This window comes from Ascaphus truei, chromosome 2, assembly GCF_040206685.1.
Source record: "Ascaphus truei isolate aAscTru1 chromosome 2, aAscTru1.hap1, whole genome shotgun sequence".
NCBI classification, from domain to species: domain Eukaryota; kingdom Metazoa; phylum Chordata; class Amphibia; order Anura; family Ascaphidae; genus Ascaphus; species Ascaphus truei.
This window is the reverse complement of record NC_134484.1, coordinates 1,633,805-1,652,236: the sequence shown is the minus strand read 5'-3', so window position 1 is coordinate 1,652,236 and position 18,432 is coordinate 1,633,805. Positions and strand designations below refer to the sequence as shown.

The 18,432-nt window shown below is 58.4% G+C and overlaps 1 protein-coding gene across 8 annotated transcripts in view; it reads right to left on the bottom strand.

Moving 5' to 3' along the window:
* LOC142474735 (cytochrome P450 2C20-like) overlaps window positions 1–18,432 on the bottom strand; it is a 164,572-nt gene that overhangs the window by 79,751 nt on the left and 66,389 nt on the right. For all 8 annotated transcript variants that reach the window (XM_075580985.1, XM_075580956.1, XM_075580987.1 and 5 more), the window contains exons 3-4: window positions 16,503–16,665; window positions 6,947–7,096 (exon numbers count right to left, since the gene is read on the bottom strand). In XM_075580985.1, the coding sequence (XP_075437100.1) occupies window positions 6,947–7,096; window positions 16,503–16,665 (313 nt within the window). The remainder of the gene's footprint in view (window positions 1–6,946; window positions 7,097–16,502; window positions 16,666–18,432) is intronic.

Sequence of the window (18,432 nt, the reverse complement as noted above, 5' to 3'; positions counted from 1 at the left end):
ACAGCATGCCTCACTCCCTGCAGCACACATCATGCCTCACTCCCTGCAGCACACAGCATGCCCCCCTCCCTGCAGCACACAGCATGCCTCACTCCCTGCAGCACACAGCATGCCTCACTCCCTGCAGCACACAGCATGCCTCACTCCCTGCAGCACACAGCATGCCTCACTCCCTGCAGCAGACAGCATGCCTCACTCTCTGAAGCAGACAGCATGCCTCACTCCCTGCAGCGCACAGCATGCCTCACTCCCTGCAGCGCACAGTATGCCTCACTCCCTGCAGCGCACAGCATGCCTCACTCCCTGCAGCACACCGCATGCCTCACTCCCTGCAGCACACGGCATGCCTCCCTCCCTGCAGCACACAGTATGCCTCACTCCCTGCAGCGCACAGCATGCCTCTCTCCCTGCAGCACACAGCATGCCTCGCTCCCTGCAGCACACGGCATGCCTCACTCCCTGCAGCACACAGCATGCCTCACTCCCTGCAGCACACAGCATGCCTCACTCCCTGCAGCACACAGCATGCCTCACTCCCTGCAGCACACAGCATGCCTCACTCCCTGCAGCACACAGCATGGCTCCCGCCCTGCAGCGCACAGCATGCCTCACTCCCTGCAGCACACAGCATGCCTCACTCCCTGCAGCACACAGCATGCCTCACTCCCTTCAGCACACAGCATGCCTCACTCCCTGCAGCAGACAGTATGCCTCACTCCCTGCAGCACACCGCATGCCTCACTCCCTGCAGCGCACAGCATGCCTCACTCCCTGCAGCGCACAGCATGCCTCACTCCCTGCAGCACACAGCATGCCTCACTCCCTGCAGCGCACAGTATGCCTCACTCCCTGCAGCACACACCATGCCTCACTCCCTGCAGCGCACAGCATGCCTCACTCCCTGCAGCACACAGCATGGCTCCCGCCCTGCAGAGCACAGTATGCCTCATTCCCTGCAGCACACAACATGCCTCACTCCCTGCAGCACACAGCATGGCTCCCGCCCTGCAGCACACAGCATGCCTCACTCCCTGCAGCGCACAGCATGCCTCACTCCCTGCAGCGCACTATATGCCTCACTCCCTGCAGCGCACAGCATGCCTCACTCCCTGCAGCACACAGCATGCCTCACTCCCTGCAGCACACAGCATGCCTCACTCCCTGCAGCACACAGCATGCCTCACTTACTGCAGCACACAGCATGCCTCACTCCCTGCAGCACACAGCATGCCTCACTCCCTGCAGCCTCACTCCCTGCAGCGCACAGCATGCCTCACTCCCTGCAGCGCACAGCATGCCTCACTCCCTGCAGCGCACAGCATGCCTCACTCCCTGCAGCGCACAGCATGCCTCACTCCCTGCAGCACACGGCATGCCTCACTCCCTGCAGCACACAGCATGCCTCACTCCCTGCAGCACACAGCATGCCTCACTCCCTGCAGCACACCGCATGCCTCACTCCCTGCAGCACACAGCATGCCTCACTCCCTGCAGTGCACAGTATGCCTCCCTCCCTGCAGCACACAGCATGCCTCACTCCCTGCAGCACACAGCATGCCTCACTCCCTGCAGCGCACAGCATGCTTCACTCCCTGCAGCACACAGCATGCCTCACTCCCTGCAGCACACAGCATGCCTCACTCCCTGCAGCACACAGCATGCCTCACTCCCTGCAGCGCACAGCATGCCTCACTCCCTGCAGCCTCACTCCCTGCACACACAGCATGCTTCACTCCCTGCAGCACACAGCATGCCTCACTCCCTGCAGCACACAGCATGTCTCACTCCCTGCAGCACACAGCATGCCTCACTCCCTCCAGCCTCACTCCATGCAGCACACAGCATGCCTCACTCCCTGCAGCACACAGCATGCCTCACTCCCTGCAGCACACAGCATGCCTCACTCCCTGCAGCACACCATGCCTCACTCCTTGCAGCCTCACTCCCTGCAGCACACAGCATGCCTCACTCCCTGCAGCACACAGCATGCTTCACTCCCTGCAGCACACAGCATGCCTCACTCCCTGCAGCACACAGCATGCCTCACTCCCTGCAGCACACAGCATGCCTCACTCCCTGCAGCACACACCATGCCTCACTCCCTGCAGCCTCACTCCCTGCAGCACACAGCATGCCTCACTCCCTGCAGCACACAGCATGCCTCACTCCCTGCAGCGCACAGCATGCCTCACTCCCTGCAGCACACAGCATGCCTCACTCCCTGCAGCCTCACTCCCTGCAGCACATAGCATGCCTCACTCCCTGCAGCGCACAGCATGCCTCACTCCCTGCAGCGCACAGCATGCCTCACTCCCTGCAGCGCACAGCATGCCTCACTCCCTGCAGCGCACAGCATGCCTCACTCCCTGCAGCACACAGCATGCCTCACTCCCTGCAGCGCACAGCATGCCTCACTCCCTGCAGCGCACAGCATGCCTCACTCCCTGCAGCACACAGCATGCCTCACTCCCTGCAGCACACACCATGCCTCACTCCCTGCAGCGCACAGCATGCCTCACTCCCTGAAGCGCACAGCATGCCTCACTCCCTGCAGCGCACAGCATGCCTCACTCCCTGCAGCGCACAGCATGCCTCCCTCCCTGCAGCACACAGCATGCCTCACTCCCTGCAGCACACACCATGCCTCACTCCCTGCAGCACACAGCATGCCTCACTCCCTGCAGCACACAGCATGCCTCACTCCCTGCAGCACACAGCATGCCTCACTCCCTGCGGCACACAGCATGCCTCACTCCCTGCAGCACACAGCATGCCTCACTCCCTGCAGCACACAGCATGCCTCACTCCCTGCAGCACACAGCATGCCTCACTCCCTGCAGCACACAGCATGCCTCACTCCCTGCAGCACACAGCATGCCTCACTCCCTGCAGCACACAGCATGCCTCACTCCCTGCAGCACACAGCATGCCTCACTCCCTGCAGCGCACAGCATGCCTCGCTCCCTGCAGCGCACAGCATGCCTCGCTCCCTGCAGCACACCGCATGCCTCACTCCCTGCAGCACACAGCATGCCTCACTCCCTGCAGCACACAGCATGCCTCACTCCCTGCAGCACACAGCATGCCTCACTCCCTGCAGCACACAGCATGCCTCACTCCCTGCAGCACACAGTATGCCTCACTCCCTGCAGCGCACAGCATGCCTCACTCCCTGCAGCGCACAGTATGCCTCACTCCCTGCAGCGCACAGCATGCGTCACTCCCTGCAGCACACAGCATGCCTCACTCCCTGCAGCACACATCATGCCTCACTCCCTGCAGCACACAGCATGCCTCACTCCCTGCAGCACACAGCATGCCTCACTCCCTGCAGCACACAGCATGCCTCACTCCCTGCAGCACACAGCATGCCTCACTCCCTGCAGCCTCACTCCCTGCAGCGCACAGCATGCCTCACTCCCTGCAGCGCACAGCATGCCTCACTCCCTGCAGCGCACAGCATGCCTCACTCCCTGCAGCGCACAGCATGCCTCACTCCCTGCAGCACACGGCATGCCTCACTCCCTGCAGCACACAGCATGCCTCACTCCCTGCAGCACACAGCATGCCTCACTCCCTGCAGCACACAGCATGCCTCTCTCCCTGCAGCACACAGCATGCCTCGCTCCCTGCAGCACACGGCATGCCTCACTCCCTGCAGCACACGGCATGCCTCACTCCCTGCAGCACAAAGCATGCCTCACTCCCTGCAGCACATCGCATGCCTCACTCCCTGCAGCGCACAACATGCCTCACTCCCTGCAGCACACAGCATGCCTCACTCCCTGCAGCACACCGCATGCCTCACTCCCTGCAGCACACAGCATGCCTCTCTCCCTGCAGCACACAGCATGCCTCACTCCCTGCAGCACACCGCATGCCTCACTCCCTGCAGCACACAGCATGCCTCCCTCCCTGCAGCCTCACTCCCTGCAGCACACAGCATGCCTCACTCCCTGCAGTGCACAGTATGCCTCCCTCCCTGCAGCACACAGCATGCCTCACTCCCTGCAGCACACAGCATGCCTCACTCCCTGCAGCGCACAGCATGCTTCACTCCCTGCAGCACACAGCATGCCTCACTCCCTGCAGCACACAGCATGCCTCACTCCCTGCAGCACACAGCATGCCTCACTCCCTGCAGCGCACAGCATGCCTCACTCCCTGCAGCCTCACTCCCTGCACACACAGCATGCCTCACTCCCTGCAGCACACAGCATGCCTCACTCCCTGCAGCACACAGCATGTCTCACTCCCTGCAGCACACAGCATGCCTCACTCCCTGCAGCCTCACTCCATGCAGCACACAGCATGCCTCACTCCCTGCAGCACACAGCATGCCTCACTCCCTGCAGCACACAGCATGCCTCACTCCCTGCAGCACACAGCATGCCTCACTCCCTGCAGCACACACCATGCCTCACTCCTTGCAGCCTCACTCCCTGCAGCACACAGCATGCCTCACTCCCTGCAGCACACAGCATGCTTCACTCCCTGCAGCACACAGCATGCCTCACTCCCTGCAGCACACAGCATGCCTCACTCCCTGCAGCACACAGCATGCCTCACTCCCTGCAGCACACACCATGCCTCACTCCCTGCAGCACACACCATGCCTCACTCCCTGCAGCCTCACTCCCTGCAGCACACAGCAAGCCTCACTCCCTGCAGCACACAGCATGCCTCACTCCCTGCAGCGCACAGCATGCCTCACTCCCTGCAGCACACAGCATGCATCACTCCCTGCAGCCTCACTCCCTGCAGCACACAGCATGCCTCACTCCCTGCAGCGCACAGCATGCCTCACTCCCTGCAGCGCACAGCATGCCTCACTCCCTGCAGCGCACAGCATGCCTCACTCCCTGCAGCGCACAGCATGCCTCACTCCCTGCAGCACACAGCATGCCTCACTCCCTGCAGCGCACAGCATGCCTCACTCCCTGCAGCGCACAGCATGCCTCACTCCCTGCAGCACACAGCATGCCTCACTCCCTGCAGCACACACCATGCCTCACTCCCTGCAGCGCACAGCATGCCTCACTCCCTGCAGCGCACAGCATGCCTCACTCCCTGCAGCGCACAGCATGCCTCACTCCCTGCAGCGCACAGCATGCCTCCCTCCCTGCAGCACACAGCATGCCTCACTCCATGCAGCACACACCATGCCTCACTCCCTGCAGCACACAGCATGCCTCACTCCCTGCAGCACACAGCATGCCTCACTCCCTGCAGCACACAGCATGCCTCACTCCCTGCAGCACACAGCATGCCTCACTCCCTGCAGCACACAGCATGCCTCACTCCCTGCAGCACACAGCATGCCTCACTCCCTGCAGCACACAGCATGCCTCACTCCCTGCAGCACACAGCATGCCTCACTCCCTGCAGCACACAGCATGCCTCACTCCCTGCAGCACACAGCATGCCTTACTCCCTGCAGCGCACAGCATGCCTCGCTCCCTGCAGCGCACAGCATGCCTCGCTCCCTGCAGCACACCGCATGCCTCACTCCCTGCAGCACACAGCATGCCTCACTCCCTGCAGCACACAGCATGCCTCACTCCCTGCAGCACACAGCATGCCTCACTCCCTGCAGCACACAGCATGCCTCACTCCCTGCAGCACACAGTATGCCTCACTCCCTGCAGCACACAGTATGCCTCACTCCCTGCAGCGCACAGCATGCCTCACTCCCTGCAGCGCACAGCATGCCTCACTCCCTGCAGCGCACAGCATGCCTCAATCCCTGCAGCGCACAGTATGCCTCACTCCCTGCAGCGCACAGCATGCGTCACTCCCTGCAGCACACAGCATGCCTCACTCCCTGCAGCACACATCATGCCTCACTCCCTGCAGCACACAGCATGCCTCACTCACTGCAGCACACAGCATGCCTCACTCCCTGCAGCGCACAGCATGCCTCACTCCCTGCAGCGCACAGCATGCCTCACTCCCTGCAGCGCACAGCATGCCTCACTCCCTGCAGCACACAGCATGCCTCACTCCCTGCAGCACACAGCATGCCTCGCTCCCTGCAGCACACAGCATGCCTCACTCCCTGCAGCACACAGCATGCCTCACTCCCTGCAGCACACAGCATGCCTCACTCCCTGCAGCGCACAGCATGCCTCACTCCCTGCAGCGCACAGCATGCCTCACTCCCTGCAGCACACAGCATGCCTCACTCCCTGCAGCACACAGCATGCCTCACTCCCTGCAGCGCACAGCATGCCTCACTCACTGCAGCACACAGCATGCCTCACTCCCTGCAGCGCACAGCATGCCTCACTCCCTGCAGCACACAGCATGCCTCACTCCCTGCAGCGCACAGCATGCCTCACTCCCTGCAGCGCACAGCATGCCTCACTCCCTGCAGCGCACAGCATGCCTCACTCCCTGCAGCACACAGCATGCCTCACTCCCTGCAGCACACAGCATGCCTCGCTCCCTGCAGCACACAGCATGCCTCACTCCCTGCAGCACACAGCATGCCTCACTCCCTGCAGCACACAGCATGCCTCACTCCCTGCAGCGCACAGCATGCCTCACTCCCTGCAGCGCACAGCATGCCTCACTCCCTGCAGCACACAGCATGCCTCACTCCCTGCAGAACACAGCATGCCTCACTCCCTGCAGCGCACAGCATGCCTCACTCACTGCAGCACACAGCATGCCTCACTCCCTGCAGCGCACAGCATGCCTCACTCCCTGCAGCACACAGCATGCCTCACTCCCTGCAGCGCACAGCATGCCTCACTCCCTGCAGCACACAGCATGCCTCCCTCCCTGCAGCGCACAGCATGCCTCACTCCCTGCAGCGCACAGCATGCCTCACTCCCTGCAGCACACCGCATGCCTCACTCCCTGCAGCAGTACTTAGAGCTATATTTATATAGTTGGGGCCTGGCTGGCAAAGATATACAATGTGAGTGAGAAAGTTACCCACCTGCTGTCCCAGACACGGCCTGCAGGAGGTGCTGCGCCTCTTCTTGCACGCGTTCCTCCATCGGCTGCTTTCCCATCCCGAAGCTCCTCAGCAGGGTGAGGCTGAAGCGCCGTAGCTGGCGCCAGCGCTGCCCATTTGCATTGGGGAAACCTGTGGGGAACATCGTGGTACGTCAGATAAACCCCACGGAGTCGGGACGCTGACAGTGGGCATGCTGCATTATCAATCAGAGCGGAGTATGACCACACAATCGTAACAGCCTATGGCATCAAAATGCACAACCTTCACCCCACTGCCGGCCTCTCGTGTACTAGAAAGGAATCCTTTCTATAGCGTAGCGCTCTCATCCAGATACGTGGAACGCAGTAAGTGTGGCACTGTGACCAGGTATGTATGTCAACGTGGCCTGGAACACAGTAAGTGTGTGGCACTGTGGCCAGGTATGTGAGCCCACGCGGCCTCGAACACTAAGTGTGGCACTGTGGCCAGATATGTGAGCCCACGTGGCCTGGAACACAGTAAGTGTGGCACTGTGGCCAGGTTTGTGAGTCCACGTGGCCTGGAATACAATAAGTGTGGCACTGTGGCCAGGTATGCGAGACCACGTGGCCTGTAACACAGTAAGTGAGGCACTGTGGCCAGGTATGTGAGCCCACGCGGCCTGGAACGCAGTAAGTGTGGCACTGTGGCCAGGTATGTGAGCCCACGTGGCCTGGAATACAGTAAGTGTGGCACTGTGGCCAGGTAAGTGAGACCACGCAGCCTGGAACACAGTAAGTGTGGCACTGTGGCCAGATATGTGAGCCCACGTGGCCTGGAACGCTGTAAGTGAGGCACTGTGGCCAGGTATGTGAGCCCGCATGGCCTGGAATGCAGTAAGTGTGTCACTGTGGCCAGATATGTGAGCCCACGTGGCCTGGAATACAGTAAATGTGGCACTGTGACCAGATATGTGAGTCCATGCGGCCTCGAACGCAGTAAGTGAGGCACTGTAAACAGGTATGTAAGTCCACGTGGCCTGGACGGCAGTAAGTGTGGCATTGTGGACAGGTATGTATGTCCACGTGGCCTGGACGGCAGTAAGTGTGCCATTGTGGACAGGTATGTATGTCCACGTGGCCTGGAACACAGTATGTGTGGCACTGTGGCCAGGTAAGGGAGACCACGTGGCCTGGAACACAGCAAGTGTGGCACTGTGGCCAGGTATGTGAGCCCACGTGGCCTGGAACACAGTAAGTGTGGCACTGTGGCCAGGTAAGCGATACCACGTGGCCTGGAACACAGCAAGTGTTGCACTGTGGCCAGGTATGTGAGCCTGCGTGGCCTTGAATACAGTATGTGTGTCACTGTGGCCAGGTATGTGAGCCCACGTGGCCTGGAATACAGTAAGTGTGGCACTGTGGCCAGATATGTGAGCCCACATAGCCTGGAATACAGTAAGTGTGGCACTGTGGCCAGATATGTGAGCCCACGTGGCCTGGAACGCAGTAAGTGAGGCACTGTAAACAGGTATGTAAGTCCATGTGGCCTGGACAGCAGTAAGTGTGGCATTGTGGACAGGTATGTATTTTCACGTGGTCTGGAACACAGTAAGTGTGGCACTGTGGCGAGGTAAGGGAGACCACGCGGCCTGGAACACAGCAAGTGTGGCACTGCCAAGGTACGTGAGCCCACGTGGCCTGGAACACCGTAAGTGTGTCACTGTGGCCACGTACGTGAGCCCACGTGGCCTGGAACACAGTAAGTGTGGCACTGTGGCCAGGTATGTGAGCCCACGAGGCCTGGAACACTAAGTGTGGCACTGTGGCCAGGTATGTGAGCCCACGCGGCCTGGAACGCTGTAAGTGTGGCACTGGGGCCAGGTATGTGAGCCCACGTGGCCTGGAACACAGTAAGTGTGGCACTGTGGCCATGTAAGCGGGACCACGAGGCCTGGAACACAGTATGTGTGGCACTGTGTCCAGGTATGTGAGCCCACGTGGCCTGGAATGCAGTAAGTGTGTCACTGTGGCCATATATGTGAGCCCACGTGGCCTGGAATACAGTAAGTGTGGCACTGTGACCAGATATGTGAGCCCACGTGGCCTGGAACGCAGTAAGTGAGGCACTGTAAACAGGTATGTAAGTCCATGTGGCCTGGACAGCAGTAAGTGTGGCATTGTGGACAGGTATGTATGTTCACGTGGTCTGGAACACAGTAAGTGTGGCACTGTGGCCAGGTATGTGAGCCCACGCGGCCTGGAACGCTGTAAGTGTGGCACTGTGGCCATGTAAGCGAGACCACGAGGCCTGGAACACAGTACGTGTGGCATTGTGGCCAGGTGTGTGAGCCCACGCAGCCTGGTACGCAGTAAGTGTGGCACTGTGGCCAGATATGTAAGTCCACGTGGCCTGGAACACAGTAAGTGTGGCACTGTGGCGAGGTAAGGGAGACCATGCGGCCTGGAACACAGCAAGTGTGGCACTGCCAAGGTACGTGAGCCCACGTGGCCTGGAACACAGTAAGTGTGGCACTGTGGCCACGTACGTGAGCCCACGTGGCCTGGAACACAGTAAGTGTGGCACTGTGGCCAGGTATGTGAGCCCACGAGGCCTGGAACACAGTAAGTGTGGCACTGTGGCCAGGTATGTGAGCCCACATCGCCTGGAACACAGTAAGTGTGGCACTGTGGCCAGGTTTGTGAGTCCACATGGCCTGGAACACAGTAAGTGTGGCACTGTGGCCAGGTATGCGAAACCACACGGCCTAAAACACTAAGTGAGGCACTGTGGCCAGGTATGTGAGCCCACGCGGCCTGGAACGCTGTAAGTGTGGCACTGTGGCCAGGTATGTGGGCCCACGTGGCCTGGAACACAGTAAGTGTGGCACTGTGGCCATGTAAGCGAGACCACGAGGCCTGGAACACAGTACGTGTGGCACTGTGTCCAGGTATGTGAGCCCACGTGGCCTGGAATGCAGTAAGTGTGTCACTGTGGCCAGATATGTGAGCCCACGTGGCCTGGAACACAGTAAGTGTGGCACTGTGGCCAGATATGTGAGCCCACGTGGCCTGGAACGCAGTAAGTGAGGCACAGTAAACAGGTATGTAAGTCCATGTGGCCTGGACAGCAGTAAGTGTGGCATTGTGGACAGGTATGTATGTTCACGTGGTCTGGAACACAGTAAGTGTGGCACTGTGGCCAGGTATGTGAGCCCACGCGGCCTGGAACGCTGTAAGTGTGGCACTGTGGCCATGTAAGCGAGACCACGAGGCCTGGAACACAGTACGTGTGGCATTGTGGCCAGGTGTGTGAGCCCACGCAGCCTGGTACGCAGTAAGTGTGGCACTGTGGCCAGATATGTAAGTCCACGTGGCCTGGACGGCAGTAAGTGTGGCATTGTGGACAGGTATGTATGTCCACGTGGCCTGGAACACAGTAAGTGTGGCACTGTGGCGAGGTAAGGGAGACCATGCGGCCTGGAACACAGCAAGTGTGGCACTGCCAAGGTTCGTGAGCCCACGTGGCCTGGAACACAGTAAGTGTGGCACTGTGGCCACGTACGTGAGCCCACGTGGCCTGGAACACAGTAAGTGTGGCACTGTGGCCAGGTATGTGAGCCCACGAGGCCTGGAACACTAAGTGTGGCACTGTGGCCAGGTATGTGAGCCCACATCGCCTGGAACACAGTAAGTGTGGCACTGTGGCCAGGTTTGTGAGTCCACATGGCCTGGAACACAGTAAGTGTGGCACTGTGGCCAGGTATGCGAAACCACACGGCCTGGAACACAGTATATGAGGCACTGTGGCCAGGTATGTGAGCCCACGCGGCCTGGAACGCTGTAAGTGTGGCACTGTGGCCAGGTATGTGGGCCCACGTGGCCTGGAACACAGTAAGTGTGGCACTGTGGCCATGTAAGCGAGACCACGAGGCCTGGAACACAGTACGTGTGGCATTGTGGCCAGGTGTGTGAGCCCACGCAGCCTGGTACGCAGTAAGTGTGGCACTGTGGCCAGATATGTAAGTCCACGTGGCCTGGACGGCAGTAAGTGTGGCATTGTGGACAGGTATGTATGTCCACGTGGCCTGGAACACAGTAAGTGTGGCACTGTGTCTAGGTATGTGAGCCCGTGTGGCCTGGAATGCAGTAAGTGTGTCACTGTGGCCAGATATGTGAGCCCACGTGGCCTGGAATACAGTAAGTGTTGCACTGTGGCCAGATATGTGAGCCCACACGGCCTGGAACACAGTAAGTGAGACACTGTAAACAGGTATGTAAGTCCACGTGGCCTGGGCGGCAGTAAGTGTGGCATTGTGGACAGGTATATATGTCCATGTGGCCTGGAACACAGTAAGTGTGGCACTGTGGCCAGGTAAGGGAGACCACGCGGCCTGGACTGCCCTCTCCTCCCCTCCCGCCCTTTCCTCCCCATCCTGCCCTCATCTCCCCGCCTGCCCTCTCCTTTCCCCTCCTGCCCTCTTCTCCCCCTCCTGCCCTCTTCCCCCCCTCCTGCCCTCTTCTCCCCCCTCCTGCCCTCTTCTCCCCTCCTCCCTCTCTCTCCCCCCCTCCCTCTTCTCCCCCCTCTTCTCCCCCATCCCTCTTCTCCCCCCCTCCCTCCCTCTCCCCCCCTCCCTCTCCCCCCTCCCTCTTCTCCCCCCTCCCTCTTCTCCCCCCCCTCCCTCTTCTCCCCCCCTCCCTCCCTTTCCTCCCCATCCTGCCCTCATCCCCCACCTGCCCTCTCCTCTCCCCTCCTGCCCTCTTCTCCCCCTCCTGCCCTCTTCCTCCCCTCCTGCCCTCTTCCCCCCTCCTGCCCTCTTCCCCCCTCCTGCCCTCTTCTGCCCTCCTCCCTCCCTCTTCTCCCCCCTCCTGCCCTCTTCTCCCCTCCTCCCTCCCTCTCCCCCTCCCTCTTCTCCCCCCTCTTCTCCCCCCCTCCCTCTTCTAAACCCCCTCCCTCTTCTCCCCCCCTCCCTCTTCTCCCCCAGCTCCCTCTTCTCCCCCCCTCCCTCTTTCCCCCCCCTCTTCTCCCGCCCCCTCCCTCTTCTTCCCCCCTCCCTCTTCTCCCCCCCCTCCCTCTTCTCCCCCCCCTCCCTCTTCTCCCCCCCTCCCTCTTCTCTCCCCCCTCTGTGGCGAAAATGGGGGTAATCAGCGCATTAATAAAGGCAGTGGGCTCGGCTGGTTACCCCTATTTCGTATTGGGGATGAAGGGGTTAATTTTATATGCTGTTCCCATGTACCATTTCCCCTATATGCATTGCTGTCCCCTTTTTGCAGGTTAGTCACTACCTGCAGTGCTGAATAACAGGGGCCGTTCCATTAAGACTGCTAATTTAGGAACGGAATGAGCCAGCACCCTGATTTTCGGGGTGCAGCCTCAGTGTAACCCCCTCAAGAACACACATATTAAAAATATAACTTTGTTATAAGGGAAACATATATTTTTGATGAAGTGCCTTTCTGTTGCAGTTTTAAAATGTACCAGCAGGATGCTAATTTTTTCTGCCTGCCTTTGTAATGCATTAAGGAACACATGTTATGCATACATGAGCCCCCGGTTGGGAGATGCCGAGGCGTCTAGGGGATGAAAGACATCAGATTCTTGAAGTGTCACTTAATCAGGATGTTTCTGAGTAGCAGATCCTGTTACTCATCCTGGATATTTCACACCTTGGGACCAAACTCCAGACGTTGCGTCCCCAGAAATGAGTGGCCCCTTTTTACTCAGCAGTGCTACCAAGCTGCTTACTGAGCATGCTCAGAGTTACCTGAGCTGGCTGTAAGATTTGCCCATGTGACATGGCAGGTTCTGATAGGAGGAAGATAATTCCTTGCCAATGGGATGAGGCTAATGTAACCCTTCACAGGCCCTTGTCCTTAAAAAGGCCTGTAACCCTCATTCCTGTGTTATTGTTGCTGTGCTGTTGTTGCTGCTGCTGTTGTTGTTGCTGCTGTTGCTGTTGCTGTTGCTGTTGCTACCTGATTTCTTCAAGCGGATAAGACCTAAGTACAGCGGCTACGATTCCAGAACGCAAGGGGTTAAAAACATAGCAACAAGGAAACTTGCCCTGCTTCAGGATTTCGTTAGCCCTGGGGATCCAGAAAATCCCCAGAGAACCAGAAAAGACTTTGCACATTCACAGAAGGATTGGACTGGCTATTTATTTGGCAATTTGCAAAAGGACTACATTTTAAAAGACAACTAAACTCCAGACGCAGCCGTCCCCAGAGAGGCAGCCATTCCGGCTAGGGGGGACCAGTCTGCACCTCAGCGGACTCCCAAACATACAGTGGGCAGCGAAGTTTTAAACGCCTGTCACGGGAGAAGCATTTAATAACACATTTATATTTCGTGGGTCCTGATTGAGCAGAACAGGTTGAGCAAAATAAACTGAGATTTATTCCCTTGATAGGCAAACCCACGACAACTGCAGAATAACTTAATAATTACACTCACGGGTAGAGAAACAGAGGATAATGTCCAGAAAGGTGCCAAAGCACCAGAAGATTGTCCTAAAAAATGTAGTCCATTTGCAAATTGCCAAATAAATAGCCAGTCCAATCCTTCTGTGAACGTGCAAAGTCTTTTCTGGTTCTCTGGGATTCGTTCCGGATCCCCAGGGCTAACGAAATCCTGAAGCAGGGCAAGTTTCCTTGTTGAAGGGTGAAATGGAATACAGTCTAGTTCAGGTGTGTTAGACTCTGAAGCGATGAAAGTGGAGTTTTCAGGTGTATAATAATTCTTAACACTCACACGGCCTTGTGCAAATGCTGTCGCATTAAGGTATCTTTAGGTCTTCTCTTCTCTGTTTTGTAGATTCGTTCAGCTCTTTGCGTCTGCGCTCTTCTTCTCCTTCTTCCTTAGTGTAGTCTCACCCTCGGGATAAATATATAAATATATGAACAGAATGTATTCACAGTAAGATTACTACGGAGCCTGAGGAAGCCCAAAAGGGCGAAACGCGTAGCTCGAAATCCCCCAGATGTTTTGACCCATTGCAGCCACCGTCGGGAGTGGGACACAGGAAGTGCAGCGCTACATCCGGATGCGGAGAGAGTCTGCTGCAGTACCACGAGTCCTGCATTATATTCCCTAAAGACTGGCTTTTTATTTTATCCAGAGCGCAGCTCACTGGTTGAGTTAGCGGTGTTTTTTTGTTTTATTTGTTTGTAATAAAGACCTTGGCCTTGACCTTCTGGGCTTAGAACTTTCTTTATCACTTGTGAGTGATAAAACACCATCCCACCCCGTATTAATTTCCTATCCGGGGACGACCAGAGGAGCAACAAACGATACCTTTCCAAGTGTGCACTCACACTTGGCCGTGTGAGTAGCAATACCTTGATATTTATCTATTTTCCATTACTTGACACTGAGTTGGGTTTTGACTTTAGACTTAATAACCTCTATTGGAGAAGTGGGACTGCCCCCCGGGGACCAAAAGAAACCACCCCATAGAGTGCACGCACACAGGCCCGTGTGAGTGTTTTTTGTATATTCTAAACCCTGTTTTTTATTCCTGGAAACATTATCCTATTGTGAATACATTCTGTTCATATATTTATATATTTATCCCGAGGGTGAGACTACACCAAAGAAGAAGGAGAAGAAGAGCGCAGACGCAAAGAGCTGAACGAATCTACAAAACAGAGAAGAGAAGACCTAAAGATACCTTAATGCGACAGCATTTGCACAAGGCCGTGTGAGTGTTAAGAATTATTATACACCTGAAAACTCCACTTTCATCGCTTCAGAGTCTTACACACCTGAACTAGACTGTATTCCATTTCACCCTTCCACCTGTGCTCCCCCATCTCTTTCTCTTGTCTCCTTCAATTTTAAGGATCCTGGGTAGATCCTTTTTGGGGTTCTTTGAGTCACAGGAGGAAAAGAAGCAGAGGGATACCTTGCCTACTACCAAGGTTGTTATTATACCTATATCCCGCACTTACTATACACAAAGGTAGCGCCCGGGTATTCTGTTTTCTAGACAAGTTTCCTTGTTGCTATGTTTTTAACCCCTTGCGTTCTGGAATCGTAGCCGCTGTACTTAGGTCTTATCCGCTTGAAGAAATCAGGTAGCAACAGCAGCAACAACAACAACAGCAGCAACAACAACACAGCAACAATAACACAGGAATGAGGGTTACAGGCCTTTTTAAGGACAAGGGCCTGTGAAGTGTTACATTAGCCTCATCCCATTGGCAAGGAATTATCTTCCTCCTATCAGAACCTGCCATGTTTCAACATGGGCAAATCTTACAGCCAACCCAGGTAACTCTGAGCATGCTCAGTAAGCAGCTTGGTAGCACTGCTGAGTAAAAAGGGGCCACTCATTTCTGGGACGTAATGTCTGGAGTTTGGTCCCAAGGTGTGAAATATCCAGGATGAGTTGCAGGATTTGCTACTCAAAAACATCCTGATTAAGTGACACTTCAAGAATCTGATGTCTTTCATCCCCTAGACGCATCGGCCTCTCCCAACCGGGGACTCATATATGCATAACATTTGTTCCTTAATGCATTACAAAGGCAGGCAGAAAAAATAGCATCCTGCCGGTACATTTTAAAACTGCAACAGAAAGGCACTTTATCAAAAATATATGTTTCCCTTATGACAAAGTTATATTTTTAATATGTGTGTGCTTGGGGGGTTACACTGAGGCTGCACACCAAAAATCAGGGTGCTGGCTCACTCCGTTCCTAAATTAGCAGTCTTAATGGAACGGCTCCTGTTATTCAGCACTGCAGATAGTGACTAGCCTGCAAAAAGTGGACAACAATGCATATAGGGGGAAATGGTACATGGGAACAGCATATAAAATTAAACCCTTCATCCCCAATACGAAATAGGGGGAACCAGCTGAGCCCACTGCCTTTATTAATGCGCTGATTACCCCATTTTTGCCACACCCTCCCTCCCTCTTCTCCCCCCCCTCCCTCTTCTCCCCCCGCCTCCCTCTTCTCCCCCCCACTCCCTCCCTCTTCTCCCCCCCTCCCTCTTCTCCCCCCAAATCCCTCTTCTCCCCCCCTCCCTCTTCTCCCCCCCTCCCTCTTCTCCCCCCTCCCTCTTCTCCCCGTCCTTCTTCTCCCCGTCCTTCTTCTTCCCCCCCTCCCTCTTCTCCCCTCCCTCCTCTTATCCCCCCCCCTCCCACTTTTCCCCTCCCTCCCTCTTCTCCCCCCTCCCTCCCTCTTTTTCCCCCCCTTCCTCTTCTCCTCCCCCTCCCTCTTCTCCCCCCTCCCTCTTCTCCCCCCCCTCCCTCTTCTCCCCCACTCCCTCTTCTCCCCCCCCCCTCTCTCTTCTTCCCCCCCTCCCTCTTCTCCCCCCTCCCTCTTCCCCCCCCCCTCCCTCTTCTCCCCCCCTCCCTCTTTCCCCCCCCTCCCTCTTCTCCCCCTCTCTTTTCCCCCCTCCCTCTTCTCCCCCCCTCCCTCTTCTCCCCCCCCTCTCCCTCCTCCCGCCCCCCCCCCCCACTGTGTGCTTAGTAATCAGACCGGTACGTGGGGGAAAGGTTTGTGCTGTTGCCGGCAGATTTCCCGCCGTGTGTAACCACGCCACGCACACCGCCACGTGATAAACTTACTGTATCCTTTGTCAAACATTTCCTGCGCCGGCACTCTGGGGCGTCCACTGAATTCCTCGGCGTGATTCACCAGCGCGTCTTTCACCGCCTCGTAACCGCAGAGAACCACGACAGGGTCCGTCAGCTGCCAAACCGTGAACACTGGCCCGTATTTCTTACTGAGCTGCACACAGACACGTGGACACGGATAATAAGCATGTGCACTGTGTGTACCCCGAGTGCAAGCGTGGGCAGCTCCTATACACAGGGGCCCCCAGCAGGCCACGTTTCCAGAGAGAGAGGTGGCAGGGAGAGAGGTGGCAGGGAGAGGGGTGGCAGGGAGAGGGGTGGCAGGGAGAGGGGCGGCAGGGAGAGAGGCACCAGGGAGAGGGGCGGCAGGGAGAGAGGCGGCAGGAGGCGGCAGGGAGAGAGGCGGCAGGGGGAGAGGCGGCAGGGGGAGGGGAGGCGGGGAGAGGCGGCAGGGGAGGGGAGGCAGGGAGAGGCGGCAGGGGGAGGGGAGGCAGGGAGAGGCGGCAGGGGGAGGGGAGGCAGGGAGAGGGGCGGCAGGGAGAGGGGCGGCAGGAAGAGGGGCGGCAGGAAGAGGGGCGGCAGGGGGAGAGGCGGCAGGGGGAGGGGCGGCAGGGAGACGGGCGGCAGGGAGAGGGGCGGCAGGGAGAGGGGCGGCAGGGGGAGAGGCGGCAGGGGGAGGGGCGGCAGGGTGACGGGCGGCAGGGAGAGGGGCGGCAGGGAGAGGGGCGGCAGGGAGAGGGGCGGCAGGGGGAGGGGCGGCCGGGAGAGAGGCGGCAGGGAGAGAGGCGGCAGGGAGAGGGGCGGCAGGGAGAGAGGGGCGGCAGGGAGAGGGGTGGCAGGGAAAGAGGCGGCAGGGAGAGAGGCGGCAGGGGGAGGGGCGGCAGGGAGAGGCAGCAGGGAGAGAGGCAGCAGGGGGAGGGGCGGCAGGGAGAGGCGGCAGGGAGAGGGCGGCAGGGAGAGGGGCGGCAGGGAGAGAGGCGGCAGGGAGAGGGGCGGCAGGGAGAGGGCGGCAGGGAGAGGGGCGGCAGGGAGAGGGGCGGCAGGGAGAGGGGCGGCAGGGAGAGAGGCCATGGTACATGGGAACAGCATATAAAATTAACCCCTTCATCCCCAATACGAAATAGGGGTAACCAGCCGAGCCCACTGCCTTTATTAATGCGCTGATTACCCCCATTTTCGCCACACCCTCCCTCCCTCTTCTCCCCCCCCCCTCCCTCTTCTCCCCCCCCTCCCTCTTCTCCCCCCCTCCCTCTTCTCCCCCCCCTCCATCCCTCCCTCTTCTCCCCCCCCCCTCCCTCTTCTCCCCCCCCTCCCTCTTCTCCCCCCCCTCCCTCTTCTCCCCCCCTCCCTCTTCTCCCCCCTCCCTCTTCTCCCCCCCTCCCTCTTCTCCCCCCCTCTCCCTCTTCTCCCCCCCCTCCCTCTTCTCCCCCCCTCCCTCTTCTCCCCCCAAATTCCTCTTCTCCCCCCCCCCTCCCTCTTCTCCCCCCCTCCCTCTTCTCCCCGTCCTTCTTCTCCCCATCCTTCTTCTCCCCCCCTCCCTCTTCTCCCCTCCCTCCCTCTTCTCCCCCCACTCCATCTTCTCCCCCCCTTCCTCTTCTCCTCCCCCTCCCTCTTCTCCCCCCCTCCCTCTTCTCCCCCCCCTCCCTCTTCTCCCCCCCTCCCTCTTCTCCCCCCCCTCTCTCTTCTTCCCCCCCTCCCTCTTCTCCCCCCCTCCCTCTTTACCCCCCCCCTCCCTCTTTTCCCCCCCTCCCTAGAGGGAGAGAGGCGGCAGGGAGAGAGGTGGCAGGGAGAGGGGCAGCAGCCTTGCACATGTCTCTTGGCTATTTCGGCTTTCCTGCTGACCCGGCTTTTCTAGTTAGCTTGGCTCTGATTGGCTGCTTGGGAAAGTTCCCACGCCTTGATTGGCTGCTCAGTTTTGTGA